Here is a 27,419-nt window from a genome sequence, read left to right as displayed (position 1 = left end):
AGCTAGAGAGTGAATGAAGAGAGTGAGCAGTGCTGGCGAGAACAAAACCATGAATCAGAGAAATAAAACATTATTTTCTGATTGTTTCATGGTGGTTACATTCTAATGCACAAATAAATACGCCTGCACCTCCTTACAACCCTGTGGGAAGGTGTCACATTGTCGGATTTTGTGTGAATGAAGCTTCATCCTGTCCACTGTGGCCTCTCTGCTCTGCGTGTGTGTAGCTCAGCCCGCGGTCAAGCAGACACACAGACCTGCAGCTCTTTATACATCCATGACACACAGACAGAGAGCAGAGCGGAGCAGAGGAGAGAGACGAAGACAGCGATGTAACCTGGTCACTACGCTACGAGTCCCAACCTCACACCCTGCACACTATTATTGGTTGAGGGCTACACACCCACTGCACAAAGGTTGACGCCCAGAAGCATCCCAAACATAGCAAATTAATAAGAAAATAAGAAAATACAGGCAGAGGGCAGAGTGTCTGTAGATACATACACCACCACACACTTCTAGTGGGTCATAAGTGATGATTGAGAAGGATTACTTTTGTATGAGACTATACATTGTTTTTTTTAGGAAAATCCTGCATAGTACATCTTTAATATACAACTTTGTTCAGGCTCTGCTCCATAAACCTCACCCAGTCACACATGAGAGATGATTTCCCAGGTCCATCACCATGAAATGCTGTGAAATAATGTATAATGTGTTAAAACTGAAATGGTATAGAAACACCTAAAGCAGGTTTATTCTCAGTCACATCTGCTAGAGAGACATAGACATAAAAAGGTGGATGACAGCCGTTCGCTTCTTTCATTGTACATGCCACAATGTCCCTAAACAAACAACCAAGTCACTATTGTATTGTTGCAGTGGTCTACTGACAAATAGCTTTCTTGCTGTTGCCTCTATTTGTTCATGCTATGACTGTGTTTTAATCACTTTTACAATCTTTGTCTACTATTTGGCAACCCATTATGTCAGGAAAGAAGCTTAAATCCTACTGTTACATGAATTAATAACTTGTCTTTACTACTTTCTGCCCGACTGATCCCCAAATTTTATCTTCAGTGTTAGTATTTCCAGATTTAGTTAATCCATCCAAAGAAAGATGCTTTGCTAGTAGGTACTGTACATGAGAGGCTTTTCAGCGCTGATCAAGTCCTGGCCAAAGCTCCACTCAGCCCGATTTGGGGACTTTCATTCTAATCAAAATTTATCTATTCCATTTTAATTTGACCATCTTTTGGCCAGTATTCAGGGTTATTTGAAACAAATGGCTGTTTCTAAACTGAAAGTCCCTGGAAACCATAACCAGAGTCCCTTTTTATTATCAGATAATTTAACTTTGCATCATCTAGCCTTCGTGGAGCCCAGCAGGCACCAAAGCAACAAGTCTGGATATTAAAATGGAAGTACACTGTAATCATTAAATATAAATCTGTTAATCCTAATAAATGTATATATTTACATAGCGTTAATACAGTTCATTTCAGGATGGTGGTACACACATCCGAACATCTTGCCAGGTGCTGGGTACAAAAATAGGAAAATGAAAAAATCTCATGCTTCATCTTGACTGTAGGCCAAAAGGGACCATGAGGCAGTTGAAGCCAATGAAGACCTTTACAGTCTGACGTAGCATGATAGAAAGAGGACAGTAGCATATTCCAGTGTGCAGGTGTTTTCTTTCTTATGTTGAGTCAGATATTTCTAATTTGGTTGATTGGTTCCCATGCTTGTTGTTCGAGGACCTCAAGAAAAAAATAAATGTATTCTGAGTGTGTTCTCCGGGATATGGAAGTGCTTTGCAGTCACAGTTTGTTTATTTGCTTGGCAAGAACAGTTTCCTTATATTGTTTGCAAAGTCCCATAATCCTCGTTTGCTTCCCATCTGTTAAAAGAAATGATTCATCCCTCTTGTTGTCAGTGTAAAGTCTAGCCACCTTTAGCCACCATTGTGTCCTTTGATAAGTAAACTACCCAGTAGACCATGTTAAATGCCCCGAAGGACACTGGGAACAGGATCCGTGCGTATTTGTCAATTTTACTGGTTCCACCCATACCAGCAGTGGTGGGCTGGGAGCACGGCGTCTGCTTTAGCTCCAGTTTGTTCCCCATCATCTGGATGCGCTCCAGCTTGGGCCCCAGCAGATGCTGCAGAGACGAGGAGTTGGTGTTCTGCTTGCACGGCGTCCCTGCCATCACGTCTGGCGTGGAAGCTGCAGCCTGGGGCGTGCTTTTCACCAGCTGCGCAGAGGAAGAGGCCACGCTGAGCAGGCTCTCAGACTTGGGGCTGGAGCGTGAGAGTGTGGAGGAGCTGCCGTTGGCTCCGCTGGCTAAAGGTCGCAGCGGTCTCGCTCTTCCTACTCCTGAAATGTTGGTGGTGGACTGGGCTCTCTGGTGACTACTCGACTCTTGGTGGGGAATATAATTCATCCGTTTTCTCAGGTTGCCATTGCTATCAGGATTTTGCTATGAAACAGAAAAAAACAATAATGACATATCTATAAGAGCTGCACTGATATAGAAGTTAACCAATATTGGTATTTTCTGAAAAACATTAAGGAGGTGCTTTAGCTCAGCATGAATGTTGTATAGTATAGCGTGATCAATAAAGGGACCAACACATATTATTGGCCATGTTAGCAACTCAAAGCCATATTGGTTGTTGGCTCCAGGGTCTGAGGATAGAGGTATCCTGTAGCTTGTAAGAACCCTTTGAGGGAAATTTGTGATTTTGACTGAATAAATTTGACTTAATTTGACTATGTGGGCTGATAAGTAACAAGAAACTGACCATTTGCTGTTGGGGATAGAAGTTTATACAAAGAGTTTGGAGGGTCAAGTCTGTTTTTAGCCTTTCCAAAATGTCAAATGTGAAAAATAAAAAAGACAAGAGTGAAAGTGTATGGAATGGATTATAATGTTGTGCTTGTCTGCTCCAACATAAGCTGGAAATGTTAACTGCGTAATTAGCTAACTACGTAAGTATTAACCTGACCCAGCATTACCCTCAAGGCCAAGAGATAGCATATCATTGGCTAACAACATTTTGTGAGGTTACAAGTCAAGTCACGTTTTTTTGAAAAATTCTTGTTCAGTAGGAGTATTTCCCAGCGGTGTAGAAGCTGGTCCTAGATACTATACCATATTAGAATTTAAGCTAACGTTTGTGGCTCTCTCGTGCTTTTTCTTGGACCCATCAAGGACCTGTTGTTCCAAAAAGACTACAAATTACAAAAGGTAAAGCTGCCACCATTATCATTGTAAATGTGCTGTTTGAGAATGTAAAGGTTGACAGGTGTATCAACAGTAAGTAAGGCGGGCGGGGGGTTAGAAAACTGTCAGTTGCAGTGCAGGAATGCCAAATATATGTTTCAGGTCATTTAGAAACTGTGTCACCATTACATAGTTACTGTAATCCACCAGAGAGCACTGACAAGGTTATTCAATGTGAAATCCGATGCAGTATATCTTCACAACTCTTTAATGACCAAATCTGAAGAATTCTTATCATAAATAGTTGGTTTTTATTATGTGTTTAGGTTTTTTAAATGGTCAATATCTTAACTTTAACTCTAAAATATTGATTTTGATATCAGCCTTAAATCTCCAATATCACACTGGCTCTATTTTATAATGATGCCATTTTACTCTGTCATAATGAGCTGCCGACCTGACTGAGAAAGTTTAATTACTATGTGTTTCAGTGGAGGGTTTAAGGGTCACTGTTTTGTTAAATATGTGTCTCAAAAAACCCACATTTGGGAAAAAACAATATGGGAATCTACAGATGAGTGGTGTGAATATAAAGTTCTTATTCCTCCTGTGTGCTCCCTTTTCAAGCCATTTGCAGGCAAGGTAGAGCTCACTTGCTTTTCCTCTCTGAGAAGCGGGCCGGGCAACATAAACCTTGTCATATTGATCTGATTACAGTCCCCCTGACACAGATGGCCTTCATCTGGAAGCAGACGATAGAGTGTGTGCAATACAGATGTCACTTACCAAGGATTTCACTCATTGCACACAAGCTTAAGACAGAAAGTAGGTAGCACTGCATCGGGGCGGTAATGCAGTGTAGCGTCAAAGGAGCTTATCCTTTGAGAGTTGATGTTTTCAAGCAGGGAGAGTGTGATGCTGGTACTAAGGCATTTGCAGGAATAATCCACCCCCCCTGAAACTGAAAGGATCCAGTGTTATTGTGTCCCATGTGCAGCAGAGGAGGTGTGTGCGTGCATGTGTGTGGATAGCGGAGTTTGTTTTTTATCATGGAAGAGGTAAAAGGCAAGAAGTTGGAACCGTCAACACACCCTGACCCTCGTGCCAAAGCCCTTTGGTAGCGCCAACAGGACCTGCTCTCAAGGAAAAGAGTATTAATTTTTTCCCCCAGTACCAGAGCCTTTCTGAAACCTATACAGATGTACTCGGGCTGCGTTGCCTTGGCAACCTACTAATCCACTGAAGTGCCGTTGTCACCATACTGCATTCAGGCATGATTACGCCACACTGGGATTTGGACTGGAGGGGACAACTTAAAGTAGTTAGTGTAAAACTGACATATGCATTGCTGGGTTATGTCAGCTTCAATGATGAGTTAACAGTAGACCTATCTATTTAATTTGATGTCCTTAGAAGAAGATATAGTTTGAGAAATATGCACGTCTCCCATTTTATCACAGCCATCCCGTGAGAAGTGTTTATACAGTTCCATAAATACCTCCATTTTCCTTCAATCACATGAGCAGCGGCTTGTAACACATTCATCTTATCTGACTAAGAGCTCTAAAATAGCTTCATGGCATATTCATGAATACTGATTCAATCCATATGTCAGCTTCCATGGTGTTAATGTAATTTGTTTCAACTGCTGATACAGAAATAGGAGATCATTTTGAAACAGTTTCCACAGCAAACACCACAACTGAGAAAAACACCTCGTGATGAGCTCTATGTGTAGTGAAGCTGGTTTTAAACCTTTTTTTGTCTCACTTTCACATTTTCTTTTACTTCTGTGAACCATAGTCAATGAATTTGCTGAACAAACGTAGATTTTGTCTGGGCTAATCCGGTGGTAACATGTATGGAATATTTTAAGTGTCTAAATTTATTCTCCACTTCATTTACCACATTTAACAAGTAGTTGTTTCAACATGCCAAACTGTGGTTGACAGAGCAATTATCTGTGTAATCAGGTGAAAGCAAGAGTTAGATTCCTTGTTATAAACTTTCATACAGGTAGTGGCTGAACCAGTACAATTGACAGGTGACAAGCTAAATACATTATATGTGGGTAAAATAAAAAAGCTAAAACATTCTGAATGATCATAAGCATTTGACTATATCACTGTATCATTTATTATAGTCTGATGCCTTGTTGGTGTGGAACCACCTAAGCTACATATTCTGATTTAAGAAAAGAAGTCTGGGCTTTCTGTGTAACAATATAGTATTTCCTGATCAGGAAGCATGTTCATGAAACATAAGCAGGTTCTAGTATAATATGGGAGTCCAAACTCACATCCTGGGATCAGATTACTCCTGTTTTCCCTACATTTCAGGTCCTCTCAGCTCTTATGAACAAGAACACAGCTGACAATCCTCAGGCAGGCGCACTCCTGGTCCTGGACATTCAAAAGTTTAGGCTAAAGGCCAGATACAGTAAGCACATAATAAGGGACATGCTGTGTAAGTCCTTGAAGTAAGGTACTATCAGATTATTTGCCACGGCCACTTTGAGGGAAAGAAAAATCACCTGCAGCACTTCTTCAGCGTCCTTGACCTTGACAGGTGTAGTTTGGGGCACAGGGGGACATTTGGCTGGCTTCTTTTTGGCCCGCTCGATCTGTGCGTTAGTGAAGTAGTTAACAGCAGCGAACTCGATGAGGGCGGAGAAGACGAAGGCGAAGCAGACAGCAATGAACCAGTCCATCGCAGTGGCATATGAGACCTTGGGAAGGGAGTGGCGAGCACTGATACTGAGTGTTGTCATGGTCAGGACAGTGGTGATGCCTTCAATGGATAAAAAAAGAACAATATTAACCAAAGTGAGAGCAAAGACAAGATTTTTCATATGTGTGTTAGAGGTCAATGGAGTTCTCCTTGAGTCAAAATTCTAATGAGATGATTTACAATTAAGACAGAGTCATCATTTCTAAAACTGAACTCACCTGGATTTGACTGACAGTAAATCTGCTCTATAAATATTTTGTCTGTCTGTGGAAACTGCAGTTTTCCCCAGAGATCTGCAGTTATTGCATCTAACATCATCTCATTGTAGATGAGAATAAAAAATCATGAAAAGGATTTTCTTCATGTCATTGCTAAACAAATGGCGATGAAGATCATTTGCACAGTGTTCAATAGTCCATGTACATTATGTTGCTCTCGTCAGCATATTTCATTAACTGAATGCAGAGGAATAATGATCCAGATATATTTGGCTCTCTGAAACTGAAACACCTGATTTAATTGATTTTTTTGGGCCACGTGGGACAGTGCAACAAGCTGTCAAGTCCAACAGTTGGATAACAGTTAGTTGGATTTCCATCCACATGTTTTTTATGTGCATTTTCAATATGCACATAAAAAACCTGGGTGGAAAAAAGTTTTTATGCTTGACTGAGGTGGAAAAGTTAGGGTAATGATAAAAGCAAAATCTGACAAAGTGCAATGGAAATAGACTTGGCGAATAAATCATGACGTGCATGAAGGATGTGACTTCAACGACCACTGAAGTTTCCACTCCTCTGAAGAGGCTAAAAATAGTGGCAGAGGAAAACATCAGATCTGTGTGGAGCGATGAGGAGACTGTAATACTCTGCAAATTAACACATGAAACAAACATAGATGCCATTTTTTCATCATTTTTTCTACACTGTCTTTAAGAACTTGAGGTTTGACTGGCACCAGTAGGTGATTTGAGGGGGATGAGGGTCGATGCCATCCCCCTTGTTAGCAAAATGACCAAAATGCACCCCCCTTAACCTGCCATCCCCCCTCTCCATCCTCTAGTAGCAGAGAGAGTGCAGGGGCAGAGGGGTTGTTTAGTTGAATATTAGTCTGGTCTGCCTGACTCATTGATCCTTTATCTGACTGAGGTCTGTGCAAGTTAGAATCTATGGCTCCAACCATGGCTCTGAAATATCAGTAGCTTAACTGTGCTGTGTACTGATAAATCCATGGCACTGTCCGTAGTGCTGAAGTAGCAGACACATTGGTAATTGCCTTTTTGTCTCAGTCCTGCCCTTGTGTCAGTTTCATCTTGGATTTATAATATTCTCTAAACTATGTACTATAAATACTCAATTCTATACTATATTATAGACAGGTGAAAAATTCAAGGAAAAACCAACATAAAGTGTCTTAGTAAGGTGTTGGGCCACCACATGCCACCAGAACAGCTTCAATGCACCTTGACATTGATTCTACAAGTCTCTGAACTCTACTGGAAGGATGAACACCATTCTTCCAAAAGATATTCCCTCATTTGGTGTTTTGATGATGGTGGTGGAGAGCGCTGTGTAACAAATTGGTCCAAAATCTCCCATAGGTGTTCAGTTGGGTTGAAAGCTGGTGATTGCAAAGGTCATAACCTATGATTCACATCATTTTCATACTCGTCAAACCATTGTGACCCCTTGTCATCCTGGAAGAGACCACTCCCATCAGGATAGAAATGATTCATAAAGGTGATCACTCAAAACAGCTTTGTATTGATTTGCAGTGACGCTTCCCTCTAAGGGGACAACTGGACCCAAACTATGCCAGCAAAATGCTCCCCACAGTATAACAGAGCCACCAGATCCCCTCACTGTAGGGGTCAAGCATTCAGAACTGTACTGGTTTTCCTTTAATTTATCACCCCTCTGTAGCTTATATACTCTATACAGTAGTGTCACCTTCATAATTAAAGTGACAAGTAGCTACATGTAGTCACGGAGGAGCGAGGGGATCATAGAGACACACTGCTGTCTGTAGCATTCCTATAATATATCTTTGATCATTCAGTAGCATTTGTGCTGCTGAAAAAACACCCCCAGACCAAGCAACCTTGTAACAAATTATTTCAGGGGAGACATGACAACAGATATAGTTTTTACTATAGATGTTTGGTGTAACCTGGGAGTGGAGCAGGTAATGTGACTGGGGAAATTAACCTGCACTGACCGCACCGCACTCAGCTGCACAGTTATATAATTCAAAGTAAAGTTTATACTGTCAAAATTACGGTGTGTTTTGAAAAATAAGCATTATTAAAATGCTTAATGTCCTCCAGTAAAAAAATAGGCCTACACAAAATATGTATTTAGCCTAATGGCATTTTAAATTGAAATTATAATCGCAATTATAATATCAAGAATTAAACTAGGCCTATATGATAACTCTGGAGTCCTAGGGTTAGGGTAACCTCAAAACTAAGCCTCCAATTGGGCCATCCCCCCGTTAAAAATTATCAAATCATCTACTGACTGGCACTCTTTAAATTACATCATCTTGTTGCACCTACTTCTTCTGCAATAGTTTAATGGCACAAGACAAGATTAGCGCCACAAGCTGTTCGACAAACCAACTCCTATAACAGTAGTGGATTGAAACACGTATTAATTTGCATTTTCTTTTGCTGATTTTCTGGAAATGTGGTTAAATTTTGCTCTACATTTGGATGGACACCTGGCTATTGTCATGTTATCCCTTTATAAAATTGTTATGGCTAATGTGGTAGCAAACAGTCACCTATTTACACATCCAGAAGTGATGGATTAACATTAGAATTTATTTGGAGTTGGGCTTCTTGCCACTTGGCAAATGTAAGTCAAATATTCACTCTCCTTTTGGTCTCCACCAACACAGTAGACAAATATCTGGTTCTTAAGCAGCTAAATGTTCCACTATGTTCATCAGCTAGTAACTTTGTCTGTCAGTGTTTGGTTCTGGGCATGTAGTTTACAGAAAAATAGCTGCTGGGTGCAGCTGGTACAAGATCTTGATGAGAGCAGTGAGAGTCAATCAAAACAGTAAAGCTGCAGACCGTAAAACCAAAACAGTGAGCTGAAAGATGCTATAAAGCTCTGTGGTGCTGCGGGTAACTCAATTTTTGATGATAATCACTATGGGTGAGTAGTAACCTTTCACATCATACATCATGTCTATGTAATTTTTCCAATTGTTGATACAAAATATAAATTGGTGCAGCTTCAAATCATTCTATCCGTCTGTCTATGAACAAAAATCTTCCTCATGATAAAAAAATAAGGGTTAACTAGGCTAATTAGCTAACTTGTACCAGTCATTTACTTTTTATGCAGTGCAAGATTGTTAGGTTCATAACATTACTGCAGCTACCTTCCATTTTTCTTCTTGCCTTTTCTACTGGGACTCACTCAAGCATACTTTAGTGAGGAAAAAATACTCCTCCCATTTAGTTTTATGTGTTTAATTCAACCAATGGGATTATTTCTGCCTGCAGGCAAACTCTACCTCCAAATAATGTTTGTATAACTAAAAGTCTGATCTGTATCAAAAGATGTTATGCCACTCAGAGCATACAGTAGCCAACAGTATATGTCCTGCTCCACAGCAGCAACAAAAGAGACTGTGTAACACAAACGTAAAGGACACAATGAATGGGTCTATCCCTGGACTGAATGTCACATGTTCCTCCTTCACTCTCACTGCACCAAGAGAGCTACCGTAAAAATAAAACAAGACACCAATGTGGCCTGTACGCAAGGTGATGCGTGGCTCCTACAATAACAGAAGGTTACATTATAAGCCTGTAGCTTTTGTCCTTGGTATTATTAACCAATAGCAATAATGTGATTTGGAGAAAATCCCCTTTACGTTGGAGATCTGGAACAATGTGTCCTGCAGAGTCCTTGCCCAACATAAATTTATCCCCTGCGCCTGGACGTGACCGCCATATAATTACCTGTCAATCAAAAGCCACTGGGTGACATTGATAGGTGAAGTGTGGCTTGAGGCCACAGACTGAGGATATTAACCTCTAATATCAGGCCGTTCTGAAAATAAGCAGAAACCGAAATGGTTCATGGATATACTGCATATGTGAAAGCTTTTGTTTTGTTTTTCCAACTATCTGTAACTGGTGGTGGTGTATATGTTTAAAGAGTGCTGTGCAATACATATCAATATCAATCAATCAGAGAAATACCAGAATAATAAATAATTAAATACTAAAATAATTGAATACCAGAATTTTTAACCAGACATGAACATGAACCAGACCACATTTCTCCTAATGTTTGTTGGTTAAAGGACCAGTGTAGAATTTGGCATCTAGCGGTGAGGTTGCAGATTGCAACAAACTGAATACCCCTCCCCTCATCCTCCTCTTCCAAGCGTGTAGGAGAACCTACAGTGGCTGCTAAACTCACAAAAAACATGAAAAGCCCTCTCTAGAGCCAGTGGGTGGTTTGTCCATTCTGGGCTACTGTAGAAACATGGTGGTACAACATGGCGGCCTCTGTGGAAGGGGACCCGCTCCCTATGTAGATATAAAGGGCTCATTCTAAGGTAACAAAAACACAACAATACTTATTTTCAGGTGATTATACACTAATGAAAAAATATACTTATGAATATCATAGTCAATTTCTGCCATGTCTGTTCTGTTAGATGCCATTAAATTCTACAAACTGCACCTTTAAGTATGGCGATGCAGCCAGAAGGCGATAAGCCAAGCTTAGCATAAAGACAGGAAGTAGGGGGTAGAAGCTAGTTTGTCTCTCTCAAAAATGAGAAAATATACCTATCAGCACCTCAAGACAACAGTTTATTAGCATGCTTACTCTGTTCATAGTGTATCAGGCTACAGTGCTAGCTGCTTGGCAACATCACTGTGACGACAAGACTCCAGGAAGTCACTGGGTTTAGCTCATTGGTGTATTGTTTCAGTCACAGGTTGTCATTTCTAATTTTCGATTGGTTGCTAAGTTTCAAGAAGGTGGGTCTTATCTAATTTTAGCCTGTCAGGGTCTATTCGTTGTTGATTTAAATGAAGAGGACACTGGGCCCGGCCACAACCACCCATTCGAGTAAGTGACACTGCCAGGGATGAGTGGAGTAATTGGCAAAAGGCTAGTTGAGCTCACTGGGGTTCCTACATCCTTTCTTGTTATTGGCAATCAAGGTATTCAGTATATGTTGTGGTGTGTTAGCAGCTGGTACAGCCGAAAGGCTTAATGGTAATTAAATTCCCAAGACCCAACAACAAAATATGCTCACCGGCCACTTTAGGAACACCTGTGCAATATAATGCAATCCAATACAACAGTTCTGCCATAAACTCTACTTCTATGAAGCTTAAACATTTTTGTTACCATTGTCAGAAAGGTGATAATTCTACTTTATGTTCATTATTGAGGTTGTAGTGGGTGGTGGTGGTGTGCTTGAGTGCATTATATTGAAAAGTGATGCTAATATTTTACCTCCCTCAGGTATGTTAATGGAGTGGACAAAATATTAGGAACACCATTCAATATAATGCACTCCAGTACACCACCCCCACCCACTAGAACCCCAATAATGAACATAAAGCAGAATTATCACCTTTCTGACAATGGTAACAAAAACTGAAAATGTATAAACTTCGTAAATGTACAATGGCAGAGCTGTTGTATTGGATTAATTAGATTGCACAGGTGAGTGTATTTTGCTAATACTACCTGTGCTGAGACAGCACTGCCACTCAGCCTTGCTGCCAATTGCCAAAGCTATTCTTATGAGTGTGATGTCATCGCAATGTAAAGTCTGTGGGTAAGTGTTAGTAGTAAGAAGTGTACATGCTGTGGACATTACTTTTTCATTCCTTTGTAAGAATTTTTTTGGAGACTATTTAGTCCAGTATCCACTTCTTGTAACATATCCATGACCCAGCTGTGTGTTAACGTCATGTAAAACCACATGCTGCCGTTTTCATATGAATTAAACAAACAGAAACAGCATGTTAATAAGTGAGCTTCAAATGTGGATTTATTTATAGTCTTTATGCTAAACTCAGCTTATCACCTCCTGGCTCTAGCACTGTAGAGGTATTGATCTTCTAATCTCACTCTCAGAAGACTGCAAATGAGAGGATTTCCCAAAATGTCAAACTATTCCTTTAAAGTGCCATCATGTGTCTGTTCTACAGGCAACCCATGTGGGAATCAAACCCCCAACCCTCTCTCACTCCAGTCAAGTAAACAACAATTGTGTTAAATGTTACAGGCATAATGAATCACTCACACTTAAAAGTGGACTTTTTACTCTGACCCTTCTTTCTGAAGCCAAGCCAAGCTCCAACTCCTGATCCTCCCTACGCTCCTGTTTGTCTTCCTGACAAACTGCGTCTTCCACGCTCATAACAGGACGCTGTGGTTGAGTCACCGAGGCAGGAAGTCAAAACAGAGTGTAGTTGCAGGGCAGAAGAGGAGAAATCTAAACGCCAACCACCCCATCCTCAACCACCACAGCCACGCACGCACATTGAAACGCAGCGGATTCAAACAGCAGAAATTCTCTGCCTCAGAGGACTGGTACAACAATAGTTGTGCTGCTGTGACGCCTGTGCCGTGCTGGACAGGTCGGGGCAGGGAGGCGAGGGCAGTGCAGCTGGCCTGTCATTGCAGAAGAGCAGCATTGATCCTCAGATGCTTTATTACATGTGCGGCATGGAGCAGCATTTCTGCTGAGGGTCAAACTGTGTTTTTCAGCTCAGCGAAGAGTCAACACTCAGGCATGCAGCCTGTGTCATCAACAGCAAAACCACGAGATACATTAGTTGTTTGGTCACCATTACATGATTCAGTATGTTGTCCCAGTTTGACTGAAAGCTACTGCCAGACAACAACATGACTGTTATTATAATCAAGCACCATCATGAAAAAAGTCAACTTATTTTGTCATCGCTGATACTTATATTATTTTGAATATTCTTCAAGGTACCACTTTCTAATAAGGACGAGTTCATAAACAGTTCATAAATTGTAACTAATAATTTTTGAATGTTTAATAAATGATTTACTATGATTTATAGATCAGTTATAGGCCATCAGTAAGAACACATTTTGGGTTGCTTTATTGTGAAAATAACCCTCTGGCTGGTGTTTATCCTTTCTTTTTGTAAAATGCAGTTAAAAATGTTAGTAAGCTATAGTTAAATGTTTAATAAGTTGTTAATAGAGTTGTCTTTTGGTCCTCTGCAGCCTTTTTCCAGAAAGTACAGTAAGTGATTATATGGTCCAATGAGTCAAAGATATTTTTCACAGCCTGGCAACCCAAAAGTTCTTATTGGCTTATTACTCTTTTATAAAGTATAAGTACATAATCATTAACCATTAAAAAGCCACAAGTTACAATTTATAAACCCTTTATAAAGGATGCTTTATAAAAAGTGGTACATTTTCACTAAACTAAGTATGTCAGAAGATAAATGTTCTATGATGCAGCGATAGTGAGCCTGAGAAGAATTTCCTTAAGGGGACAATAAAGTATATCTTATCTTATCTGATCTTAACCAGAAACTAATTTAAATGCTACGAGCAAAACTAATAATATTAAATAAATGATACTTTCATTTTGCAACACAACAGAATTCTGGCATCATGAGTGGTCAAAATGTCACTTTAGCTGTTATTGGACTCATTAATCACTGCTGACACTTGTGTTTTCGTGTTCACTCTCATCACTCATGGCGATAAGGTAGAATTACCTCTTGAAAATGATGCTCCACAATAACATAATCAGAACTGCTTTCAAAATGGAGGACAAGTACCAGTGCCATTACCAGTGAATGACTTTCCACCAACACAAGTGGAGGCATCTGGCTGACAAACCACCAGAGTGAGACTTCATGTTTCATAATAAAACAACAAAGCCCAGCGACTGGTCTTGTTTTAGCAGCTGTCTGTCTCATATCGACAGACACTAATAAGTTTATTTTAAGACCCCAAACATCATACCGGGGGAGGGGGGAGCGCAAGTGGGTCACAGGCCAAAAACTAAAAGTAACTGTAAAGTAGAAATGATGAATAATGGAACAATTTGTCAAAATGTGATAAAATGGTACCAAAAAAACATACAGTGACAGAAAAAAATCCACATTCTTCATAAGTGATGTAACATTTGCTGCTGATTTTAACTGTAATTAACAATATAACAACTACACATAAAGATGGATATTTTGGATTTTTGAAGCAAAAATAAAGAAGTAATGGAATAATATTAAAAGGTATTTATTACATTTTCAACCCATGTAAAGAGACAATTGTATTTTTTTGAGATTTTGTATCATTTAACAGTGAAAAACAGTTTTTCACTGAGCAAAATTTATGGACTTTGCTTTAGTCCAGTCTTGCCTTTCAAACCAAACAAATGCTGTAACAGTGAATTTTCATTTTATGTAGAAATATTAAAGTTAAAAAAAAACAGCAGCTTTATACATCACCAACTACTGTGACATCACCTCGTTGTATAGAGAGGGGAACACTGCAGCTCTGATTACTCTGTTGGCATGCAGGCGTCAAATAAATTAACAAAGAGCAGAAAGGCTGTACATGATGAGGGATGTGTGAGGTCTACATACCAAAGACTGTGCGTGCCGGAACTGATTCTTTATTTATCCAGAAGGACACTTGGGAGAGGATTACTGTCATTATGCAGGGGATATAAGTCTGAATCATGAAGTAGCCCATTTTACGTTTCAAGTGGAAGTAGACCGTCATCACCACATATTCACCTGCAGGATCAACAGAAATGAAATAGTTTGATTAACAAAGAATTTTAAGTTGCATGCTGACAGATTGCAGTTAATACAGCTTCAGACAGATGTCACATTTGATTTTATTTGGTCTCTTTTACGTACGCAACATCCATTTTCACCCAAGAGGACATATGCCACCATCCCAACTTTCTGCTGCTAAAATCTTTCTTTTTTTTAAATCTTTCAATATAAATGTGAACAGAAAAGCCGTCTGAAATGCCTCAACTCATGATGTTTATAATGTTTGATTTCTAGAGGCTGGTACTGTCACGTCTGTGCTCCTGATCCACTCAATATAAACCACCAAAGCTACATTTTTACAATATTTGTCTCATCACTCATGTCACATGTGGAATATACAGTGTAGATCTCACAAAACTACCAGGTTTGACATAACATCACACAGCTTAACATGTTTTCTTTAAATAAGAGAGAAGATTTTACATTATACAAAAGAAAGAAATAAACAAGTGAGATGGTCACATCAACCCTGCAGCCATTTTGCTTGGCAGCATTCAGTATAATTTAGCTGCTAACTAAACGAAAATGGTGCAAGGACGAGCAGCAAGTCTCACCTGTGATTGATTTGATCGTTTCACTGGAGACTGTCTGGCCGATGAGATCATACTGAACCAGGCTGGAGGACTCAGGAGGGACCTCCACCGAATGCTGAGGTCCTTTGGTCCAAGTATAGATCATCTCTGTTTTAGGATAGGCATCTGTGGGCAGACAGCAAAGCCATACCAGTGTGAGTCATTACTGTAAGTTGTTAACAGCGCGGAATAAAAGAAATACAATTTTCAGTATAGATTCTGTGTGTATAATGTGTTTACTTTCCAGAAAGGAGGATTTTAGACTGTAAACTTTTAGATAGACAGGTGTGTACATGTATTGCCTAAATATTCATTCAGATACATTCTTTACCTAACCCAACTCATGGATATCAACTCCTACCTCTTACCACCTTGCTCCTGATTGGCCATTACAGTTTGTCTGATAGTCTGTTTAAGTCTCTATAACTGTATGTCTATCAGTTGTGATGATGATGATCCTCTGACTGAAATATTCATTTTTATTTTGCATTTTTTCATTTCATTACATTTTGTATATGAAATAAATTCATCACTTTTTGCATCAGAACAGCCTCATTTAGTTATATTAGACAGTTCTAAGATGGACAGATTCATTTATGTTCATCAAGTCAAATCAAGCATTTAAATGCTGACTGTTAATATACTTGATATGAATGTTTTAAAGTATTTTAAGTATATTAACTAAAGTACTGTGCTTTTTACAGTTTTGAGGTACTTTTATGTTTTTCCATTTATGATAATCATGATACTTTATACTTCAACTTCACTGAATTTCAGCGGAAAATATTGTACTTGTTCTACAATTATTTGGCAGCTTTAGTCACTAGCTACTTTGCTGATCAATATTTAACATATTAATTATGTCATATATCACTGGCATATATATATGATGCATTGTTATTTAATTAAATACCCAACAGTATATAAAATAGTTCAAAACAGCTCCACCCAGACCACCTGCAACATTAAAACACTGCTTACATTACTGCATTAGTAACAGTCCAATAATATAATATATATGATAATATAACACTCACAGCAGCTGTTTCCCAGCATTAAAAGTAGTTTTAGTTTTGATACTTTAAGTACATTTTACTGATAAAACTTCAAGATCCCCTCCAGACATGTATTAAGACATATAAAAATACTCTGCTTGCAAAATAATGTGTGTAGTTTTTCCACAAATTAAGTATAATTATCACGTTAAAATCTTTAAAATGACATCTTCTCCCTCATTAAAAAAATCAGAATCATTCTGTGAATGTGCAAATATTCAGAGGTCATTTCAGAAGTTTAACTGTTAAACACAAGACATTTCCTACTTCACTGTAAAGTCCATTGTGTTTGTGCACTGGAGGCTTCAAGCGTCCACATCACATTTGTGGAAGGTCAATATTGGATTGTCATTGGCTCCAAACCAGTTGTGATGTCACAAATCATGCTTGTAGACCCCTTAAAATCAGATTTTTTTATGAGCACAGAGAAACTTTCCACTTTGAGCAGTTGAATGTGAAAACAGGGGGACTTTAAATTTTGAATGTGGATTTTTTACTTGTAATAGAGTATTTTTACACTGTGTGTTGATAATTTTACTTAAGTAAAGGATCTGAATGTATGGTTACAAGTCAAAATGATATCTGTTAAGTGTTTCTCAGAGAATGATATTCTTGACAGGGTGAAAAGCCTCTGAAGCAACATCATGGGACACTAAAACTCTCCACTGACTAATATTTTAAGGCTTCCAGCTTTTTGAGGCAGCTTGACCCATCACCTCTATTCAAACAGATGGAAACTTAAGTAGTTGATTTACTTTTCTACAAGAAAATTAAAATTGCAGCGCAGGTTTATAGAGTTTTTGTTGTCATCATATGGCATTGGATTGGCATTTCCTGGCTAATATCTGATATTTTTCAGATTTAAATCCCCTGAAACCAACACAATGTGGCAGAGTCAAAGTTCACAGAGCTCCATGCTGTTATACTTCAGTCCCTGATGCATCATGTCGACATCTCCATCAAAAGTTGCAATATTCCGACACACTCTCCATTGTTTCTGACTTGGGGATACTTTCAGCTAAAATCGTAAGAAGTCATTTTATTTCCTGCTGTTGCTTCCTCGGAGTGTTTTGCTGTGCGTATGCTGACGAGGTTGGCCACTCGGAGGATGCACAACAAAATGCCAGTTGTCTTTGCCTGCCACTCCCTATGGGACTCCACATCGGCAGGATACCAACTGTGCTGCCAAAATGAAATGACTCCGGTGTGTCATGGAGTGGAACGCAATGCCTGCGCACACAAGTCCAGATGGAGAAACAGAAAAAGAGAGAGAGACAGAGACAGAGACAGAGAGAGAGAGAGAAAGGGTGATGGAGGAAGAATCAAGGCAGAGCAGACAGAGAGAAAATTAGCACACACACACACACACACACACACACACACACACACCAGCTATGGAAAATAGCTGCATAGGTCTGTGCTATCCTGAGGCAGAGGAAGGGATTCTGACCTTTCCTTCGCTTCAGGCCACATCAGATCCATGGTCGCTTCCTCCTGACTGGAGGCGAGCAGCAGCAGAGCAGGATGGTAAAAAAAAAAAAAAGAGGAGGACGAGGAGGGGGGCGGGGGGCGGGGGGGATGACAATGACTGAGAAATGTGAATTTGTCCTCCGCAATGTCACCATGCTGGGTAATTGACGGCAGATTGGGCGGGTGTAAAGACAAACTCGTTGTCTTTTTCTCTCCTTTCTCTCGCAGATGTAATCTTCAAATCGCTGCTCTTCTCTGATAAGACGGAGCAGCTCCGTTTGAGAAACTCCTTTATTTCTAGATAAGTCATTTCTGCTGACCAGTAGGATCACTTATAAACACTGATGCTGAGTTAGGGCTTCATTGTTCACTGCTCAGTGCAAGAATGAAATACTTCATTATTTAGTATTAGCATTCAGTCACTTTGTGTCTCTCCTCAGCAGTCCTTTTCAGCAAAGAATCCATTTCAGTGCCAAGCAGAGAAGAGTCATGTGACCAAGCTTTTTTTCTTTTTTTTTGACTTTTCAGACCAAGCAGGGACAAACTTGTGATTTGTGACTTTCCTAAACCCTTAAAAACTTTTTGAAAGGCAGTACGTGTAGCATTTGTGAATATGTTTTTCCCAAATTAGTCATAAAACTTCGCTTAGCTTCATATTTACCACACAGACATGAAAGTTGTATCAATCTTCTCATCTAACTCACAGCAAGTAAGCAAAGAAGCGTATTTCCCAAAATGTCAAACTATTCCTTTAAGAATCCTGGATGGACAAGAGTTAACTAAACAAAATGAATAATAAATATGTAATGACACAACTTTAAAGATTTAATATGATAATGATTCATACATGTAGCACCTTTAAAAAGCTTCCTACAACAAGATCATTCATATTATTTTACACTTACTAAATGATATCTTGTGCATGTTTCTCCTGTATATGAATGATTATGGCTATGTGATTCTGGAGAGAGGTCAGAGGTCAGGCTACGACAAAATCATGTGGTCTTGGAGCAATTCAGGCTTCCCTTCCTTCTTCAGAGGCATTGTAGCAGCACTGGAGCTCAACACAGACCTATAACTAACAACCAGCTAGTTGCAAACGAATGGTTGTCAAAGCAAATCAGCAAATATCTGGTTGTTGGTTACCTTCTTCACCTGCAGTGTAGCGAGCCAGTGCACAATAAAAGGAAACTGACTCAGTTACTTTCTGCCATGATACTATTTATCTGTCTATCTCACTCACACACACACGCTTAAAACTTACAGCTTCCAAACTTGAGGGGGCATGCATGTCCATCCATGGGGAAGTCCACAAGCTTCATGGGACATTCAGCACTAATAGTCAACCTGTTGCAGCACAGAAAAGAGGAGCTCAGTAAAGGACCAAATAAATACACACACACACACACACGGGTTAGTGATTTCCTCATACCAAACCCTTTTCATAAAAAAGGCAAACACACAGTTATTTGACTGCTATATTGAACTTAAGATTTGAAAGTTTGGCAGCTTCTGTGCTGTCTCAACACAGCTCGACACTGTTTACACTGGAAGCTTGGTTTGATTTCACAAGAAATCTGCTTCATTGCCTTATATACAACAAAGTCTGTCTTCTCCCGTTGTTTGAAACAAGCACAAACACTGAAATATATGATAATAGCAGGAATTACACAGATAATTTCAAAACAAAACTATTTAATCAAAGTTAGGCTACAGTTTAGGCTTTCTTCATCAGGTGTTTAATGTAAACGTATTGTATAGAGGGATGGAGGTAAGTTCAGTACCTCATAGTGTAGAGAATGGTGCCATTCTTCATGATGCGGAAGAGTTTGTTGGGGGCCGTCATGTTGTGAGCCACTGACTTCTTGCCATTCCTGAAGAAAGTGTCTGGTGTCCAAACTTTAGTCACCATCAAGTTGTTCAGCCTCAAAATCTCTATCGGACCCTCGTACATCAACCTCCGGTCCACCCATGTCTGTCGAAAGAACACGTCCATTGTGTACTCCTAAAAGAGGAAAAGTAACAGAAAATACAGAGGTGATATGATACTACTAGTCTTTAAAATGTCTGATAAGCAAAGCATCTTGTTTTCCATACACAAATATAAAGTAGCAAGAGTGAACTTCAGTCGATTTAGCTTCTTCTGCACTGATGAAATTTAGTGCAAAGTTGTGTAAACTTGGCTGACATGTAAGTAACAGTATTAATACAACAACTGTATAAATGTAACTACATTCAGAGTGTTAATGGTTTGGGTACATACCATTTCAACATCTGAGACAGGCCCAAAACTTGTCACATAAATGTCTGTCTTGACCTCAGTCACAGGACCTGATGAGTCAATGAAACAGATAACAAGTGTCACATTTAATGGCTGCTTCCTGTTTCAAATCCCTCAGTGTCACACAGTCCAGCCTCAGAGACACCAGTCTTACTCACACTTGATGTTTCACAGAGTGTAAACACTCTCTCTGCAGGCCTACAGCCCATCCGGATCAACCCCAAAACACATGCAATAGCTTATCTCATGCAGAGCTCTACTGCCTTTGCATAATGGAAGTAGAAAATAGCTTAAAAGATGTAAAACATAATCCTGTTTGATTTTTTCCCCCCTCTCAGTGAATGAATGTCGAGGCAAACTGCAAAGGCGTTGTTTATAAGAGCAAGGGTAAGCACTGCTATGGTATGTCTGCCTGCATGGCTATCTGGACATTTCTGTTGACAGGCTGCTTTGCACTGAGGCATCTCTTTTGGTTTCAGACATGTAGACTTCGAAAAACCAAATCCGCACTTTTAGCACTTGAACTGTGCATTAAGCGTTTTGTCCCGCAACATACACACGGTTATATAACTACATTCGCTTATACATGCGAGCTTAGAGGCCCCTCTTCGCACAGGCAAAACTACCAGGCTTACAGGATAAAGTCTGAAACACGATGTAACATCGCGTGTGTGCTGAAAACACTGAAGCAACATGTTTCGTATCATGCGAGTCGCTCACACACACACACAGCTCAAGAAATATCATGAAGATGTTGCTATAATGTTGCCACTTGTCAAACGTGAAAGAATGATCCCTCCACTGCTGAGCTTTCTTCCTTTTTTCTCCTCTCCGTTCACGGTGTTTTTGGAGAGTTTTCCTTCTCCGAACAAAGGATGTAAGGATGTGATTTGTGATTTTGATTTATGGGGTGTATTTGGTGCTAAATTTATCAGTTACTGTATTGCACATTATGGCATGTTTTGACCTTCTAAGCCATAAAAAAAAAAAAAAAATTTAAATGACGTTTGTTCTTCCCTCTTTTTATTTTCGGACATTTAAAGTGTTTCATAGGTGCCTTATTATAACTATAAGTAAAATCGACTTTACTTAACTGACAAGTTGTGTTCAATGAGTTCACAGCTGCCTTATTGTACTTTATGGTATGTTTAAACCTCCTACGGCATTAAAAAGTTGCATTTAAGACAAAGTTGCCTCTTCCCTCTTTTCATTTTTATATGGAAAAAAGCTTCATACTGCTCATACACACTCTTAAATCGCAGGTATCTACTGTACATACCCCCGAATCCAGGTCGCAGCCTGTTGTCATAACCGTCCAGAAGTCGGTCTAAAATGCGAGTGAAATTCTCCGGATAGATCCTTTCATCCTTCCTTGTCTGTCCAGTGGTTTTCTTTAAACTAGAAAGAAAAAAAAGGAATCAGGATACCTTAACTTCAGTGCTAAGAAAAAAGATGCTCATTAGTGGAGAACTGATCCGAGCAGGAGGTTTCAGCACCATGGACAGAGACACTGTGGGACTCACCAAGTCGCCAAACAGAAAAAGTAGAAGAGGATCCGAATGTAAGCGGGGCGCATCGCTGTCACCATCTCCTTCTTCTTGGCAGAAACCATCTTTGCATGCCATACTTCAAGCCTCTTCACATCTCACCACGCCAGATGTCTTGTCCCGGGGAAAGGAGGAGAGGGACGCCGCGGCACAGAGGACAGAGCGGCGCAGAGAGGGGAGCAAGTTGAGCCTTTCTCTCTTCTCCCGCAGTCTCTCCGCCAGACGCGCAACACACACATACACCTTCACCCCCCCAAACCCCGGTCACCTCTCGTCCGGATCCGAGCCGCTGTTGCTGCTGCTGCTGCTGCTGCTGCTGTTGCTGCTGCTGGCATCCAGAGAAAGAAGCAATCCTCCCTGTCCTTCACTCTATCTGTCTCTGTTTGCTTCCCTGTCTCACCCTCTTTCTCACCCTCCCTCTCTCTGTGTTTTCTCCCCTCCTCTCTCCCTCTGTCTCTGTTTGCTTCTCTTTCTCCTTCTCCCTCCCTCTCTCTCACACACACACACCTGCCTTGGTCAGGATACAGATTAAACGTGCACTGCTTTGAAATGACTCAAACAGAGTCACATCTCTGGCTTTCACCGTTTCACCCTCTGTCAAAACAGGAAAAGGACGCAGCAGCAGCAGCAGCAGCTAAGTTGAGCAGAATTCGTAGGCCTGTTCCTCAACACCCCTCTCAGCATTTCGATGCTGCCTGACAGCATGACCTCCCAACAACACTTTTTTTTATTTTCTCATCTCAAAAGCACAAATCTAGATGTGCTCCCAGCATGCCCTTTGACCCCAGCATCCGTCACCTCAGAGCAGTCGCTCACACTGCTTTGTGACAAAACGCAGCCTACAGCCTACATGTTGAACTAGTTTCAGGAATGCATTGGTGCCTGTATTAAGATTCAAATGGGTCAGTCTTGTCGCAATATGCAATCACACACACACACACACACACACACAGGTACTGTAGAGGAACTGGGACAAGCCACATGCTGCTTCACAGATTTCTCTGCACCTGGGACAAGCACAAGACCTTCACTCCGTGCGTGTGTGTGTGTGTGTGTGTGTGTGCGCGCGTGTGTGTGTACAGTAAGTGTGTGTGTGTGGCTCTGAAGGTGAAGTGCGGGTAAATCTCGCAGGATAAACAAGATGTCTGGGTTCCACCACACTGGCTTTCCTGATTAGTTTTGAAGTGCATACAGTACACACACACACACACACTGGGCTGAAACAGGAGCCACTTAGTGTGAAGGGAAGGTGAGGAAACATTATGTAGATACGTTACATGTGAGCTGAAATCATGTAGTGTAGAGAGCATCTCCCAATCCCCTGCACAGCCGCCCACCCTGGTCCACCCACAATACACTAGAGCAAGGCGGCTCTGTGGGGGATGAGTAATACGCGTGCTCTTTGTGGAGGCAGGCTTTCGTCCAAGTGATTTTTTTTTTTTCTCTTTTCTTTTTTAGACATTTGATTACAATTTGCTCTTTTAATGGAAGCACTTTAGGCATACTGTACAAAAAGGTTGTAATAATATTCATTCAACAGCAGTCAAATGACTTGAAATGTCAGAAGTACAGTTTTAGGAAAAAGTCACGTCGGCCTAATTATGCCACATTGACCTTTCCCTGTTAGTCTGTCCTGTGTTTAAATTACAGTACATAATGTATCAGTGTGTTAACATTGGTGGCCTAAAGATACATGCTGTGCATTTAGCAGGAAGTCAGATTCATTGTTAAAGGTTTCTAATTTCATTTCTGTTTCTTTTTGGGGGTTTTTTTTTTTCTTTTTTGTTTGTTTTTTTGTGGCTTTGGTGTTTTTCTCAGATACAGTTTGTCCTGAGGTTCCTTGAAACAAGTTCTTCTTGCTTTGTAAGCTATATGCCCTGCAGCAGAAATAACTGCTATGATAACCTAGTTTTTTATCAGTGTGAGCGCATGTGTGTGTGTGTGTGTGTGTGTGTGTGTGTGTGTGTGTGTGTGTGTGTGAAGGAGGACGGTAGAGGAGGTGAGGCATGGCTCTGTGATGGCAGGTGTGTGTGTGTGTGTGTGTGTGATTTAAGGGGTGGAGGGGCATGGCAGAAGAGGGTCATTACATTACCTCCTGTAGGATCGACGCGGGGCCCTGATGACAGCCTTCAGAAAGCCCCAACCTGATGACACACACACCTACAGCTGCTGCAGCACAGCTTGTTAGCTGGAGCTCAACACACATGAAACACTGCTGTCTTTACAGCGTGGCAGTTACAGCGAGGGCTCATTAACATCGCAGGAGCTGATTTTTGGACTGACAGTTAAATGAACCTTGTTGTCAGGCTTTTTCAGCAGTAAACAGAAGTGGAAAGTGACATTTATTCAAGTATTCTACTTCAGTTGAAGCTCTCTATGTATTTGATTCATCTTTAATGTAGTATTTATTTATTTACGTATTAACTTCAGTTAAAAGATGTTACTCCATAATATATTACCTAACAACTGTAATTACCAGTTATTTTACACTTAAAGGTTTTGCATTCAAAACATGTAATGACACAAAATATGATCAATTTCTTCATTTTTGTAACTACTCAACATTATATGCAGTTACTGTAGATGTACAGTAGCACCACCTGTACCAGCTGCTGTGTTAAAATATCATGCATATTTATGCATCAATAAACATTCTGCTGAAAAGCGACATTTTTAGAATAAAAATGTCCTCTTGTTTAACTCTTAATACATTTTCCATTTTCAGTATTTTGGATGCAAGTACTAGTGGTATTATTGACACTTTTTGAGCAAGTCTTTGGCATTTTTCACTTCTGTAATTAAGTAAAGTTAATTAAACTACACTCAAGAATGTGTTTTGTTTATTGTTCTTTCAGTCAACTGTGCAGAATGATGCATGTGCAAAGTTTGACAAACAAATGCTTTTTTTACAAGAAGGAAAATTAAAGGCGTAAACATACGAGCATCATTTGTGACATCACGACTAGTTTGGAGCTAATTGTTATACAACTTACACAAGTGTGATGTGGGAACTTGAAGCCTCCAGTGCACAAACACTGAGAATGGACTTTACAATGAAGTATGAGCCATGTTGTGTCCAACAGTTAAAGGGACAGTTCACCCCAAAATAAAAACTACATATTTTTCCTCTTACCTGTAGTGCTACTTACCCATCTAGATCTCTCAAATACAATGGAACTGGATGGCCTGCCAACCATGAGTAGATACATGCTTCCTTCTGTGCGGTGAAATAATCTATATGGATAAATAGCACTACAGGTAAGAGGAAAAATATGTATTTTGGATTTTGGGGTGAACTGTCCCTTTAAACTTCTGAAATGAGCAGTATTTGCATATCCATGCATTCTGGATTTTTCAATGAGGGAGAAGTAATAGATTTCATTTTAACCATTTTTAACAAGGTCTTTTTTTTTGAAAAACCATATCAGATACAAATTATTATTCAAACAAAAGTAATGTCATGTCTTAAAACATGTATGGGTGAGATCTTTAAGTTAGGTTAAAGCTGCATTGATTGTTTTTTGGCCACTTGGGAACAGCAGAACAAGCTGTAAACACAATATTAACACACTGTCACCCCCCAAAGTTGTCAGGTTGAGCATGTTAGCAAACAGCTGAGCATTTACTAGCAGGCACAGAGCAACATTAGCATCCATTTTGAGTGACAAATGTATATAAGTCCATCATTCTTCATTTACCCCTATTTTGGTCTCCAGCAACTCATGTAGGAAATATCTGGCTGCTTAGCTGCTAAGTGATCAACTGCCGTATGTTCATCAGTGGGTCGATAACTTTGTCTTTCTGATGTTTGGTACTGTTTCTTTAAAAAAATTTAAATATTTCATACAATCAAACCCATGTCCTTCCTGCTGGAGGTATTGTTACTATGACTATAAGTTAGAACAGGCCCATTTCCTCAGTATCACAATAAAAGCCTGTGGCCATTGCTCAGCTGATCAATGCATCTCATGTGTTGGATCTTTTACACCTGCAAACCACGCAGTATATGCTCCAATGCAACATGTGCCCCGTAAAACTAAATGACATAGCAAAATGTGTTTTCCATTTCATTTCAGCCTGAATGACATAAATGCATGAATCACTGTCAGAATGCTCTCTGTTTTGACAGCATTAGGAAAAATGTTTGTGAGTGTTATTTATTTCCCTGCAGCGAGCAATGCCACGCTGTTTCTAGGTTGCGTTACTGAGCAAAGAGAGCCACAATGGCCAGGTAGGGGGAAGGCAGCTTTTTTGCACTGGGGGTTACGATTGATGAGGCTCATTGTGGCAGTGCAAGAAGCTAATGAGTCAGAACCACAAGTCAAGCTGTCGGGAAATCACACCGCCCCCCCCAAAAAACACCCAACATGACATCTTCAACTCCAAACAAATGCAGAGGGAGAGATACACAGACTAACTGAAAATGAGACACCAGAGAGCAGAGCTTATGCCACTGCTTTACTCCAACATTAATTCATTTCTTGAACATGCATTTCAGCTTAACCACACACAAATTACAGTGTCAGCACATGTACACATTTACAATAGGAATATGTAGCTTGTAAAAACAGAACGGAACAGAACCACACAACATGGCACTGACTCAAAAATTGATTTATACATTAGTGCTTCATGCAAACTCCCAAGGCTGAGTGGTAGATGCTCCAAGTTTAAAGCAGCATTAATTTTTTGGGAGGCGGGGGAGGAAGAGATGGTTTTCAAGGTCAATGAAAGTGGTGAGATCGAACCAAAACAACTAAGCTGCATAAGCTAAAACAATAAGCCGAAAGATGCTTAAACGCTCTTAGTCACTAACAGGAACTGCAGAGTCAGGCATTGATCCTCAGTGGGTTTGATAATATACACATCCTCTTCCACATCGTTATGCGACTGACTGTAAAGAAAAATACTGATAAGTGCAGCTTTATCCCACATTTCTTATGTTTCCTTGAATTATTCCTGGTTGATTCTTGCACTGTTGACAGGCAACATGATCTTCATTACAATAATGACTCACTTGGGGATACATTAATGAATTTAGTCTGATTTGTAGCTGCTGTAAACTCATGTGGTTATTTATTACTTACCCTAATTTTACCCTTCGGGTGATGATGTGGTGAACATTTTCCAGTCATCAGAAGTCCAGTACAAATGTTAATAGCCCACTGCAAATGACTTTGGTGGTTTACCATGAATAGGAAAGGTACCCTACATAGCTCTCTGCTCTTCTACCCCTAACAAAGTTTCTGACTTGCCAGTAATAAAGCTAATAACATTTTCAGGTTATTCATTTTTTCACATTTCATTAATTCATTGAGCTATTCAATGACATATTATTGTAAAATCTCTCCCACTGTAAATGTAATATATCTAAATGCTGTTTCAAAGATTTCCCTTACAGGTACAACTAGTACAGTATAGTATACAGTATATTCATACAGGGTTTCAATGATACTAATGCTGTATTGTGGAATGGCACGTATAATGCTTTTTCTCTGCCCACTGCAGTTTCACTCAACCAATAAGATAATTTCTGCCACCAAAGGAGCCTCATAGAAATATTTGTCAGACTGAACCTCCAAACTGCTTGTTAATCCTTTTCCCCTCATTTTAAACTTTGGCTCACATTCATCAAGGGTGCATTTCTCCACCGAGGCTGCACTTCCATGCCTCCCTCAGCACTCGGAATAGACTTTGATT

At 40.0% G+C, this 27,419-nt stretch overlaps 1 protein-coding gene across 1 annotated transcript; it reads right to left on the bottom strand.

Moving 5' to 3' along the window:
- Positions 1-592: 592 nt before the first annotated feature.
- gabra4 (gamma-aminobutyric acid type A receptor subunit alpha4) lies at positions 593-21,846 on the bottom strand. Its single transcript, XM_067598640.1, has 9 exons — positions 21,696-21,846; positions 21,452-21,570; positions 20,155-20,222; positions 19,676-19,896; positions 19,156-19,238; positions 15,349-15,492; positions 14,597-14,749; positions 5,765-6,021; positions 593-2,484 (listed from the first exon to the last, which is right to left on the bottom strand). The coding sequence occupies exons 1-9, from the start codon at positions 21,782-21,784 to the stop codon at positions 1,948-1,950; spliced, it is 1,671 nt and encodes a 556-aa protein (XP_067454741.1). The 5' UTR covers positions 21,785-21,846; the 3' UTR covers positions 593-1,947.
- Between the last annotated feature and the right edge of the window lie 5,573 nt (positions 21,847-27,419).

This window comes from Thunnus thynnus, chromosome 9 (assembly GCF_963924715.1).
Source record: "Thunnus thynnus chromosome 9, fThuThy2.1, whole genome shotgun sequence".
In the NCBI taxonomy this organism is placed as follows: domain Eukaryota; kingdom Metazoa; phylum Chordata; class Actinopteri; order Scombriformes; family Scombridae; genus Thunnus; species Thunnus thynnus.
This window is presented reverse-complemented; position numbering and strand designations above follow the sequence as displayed.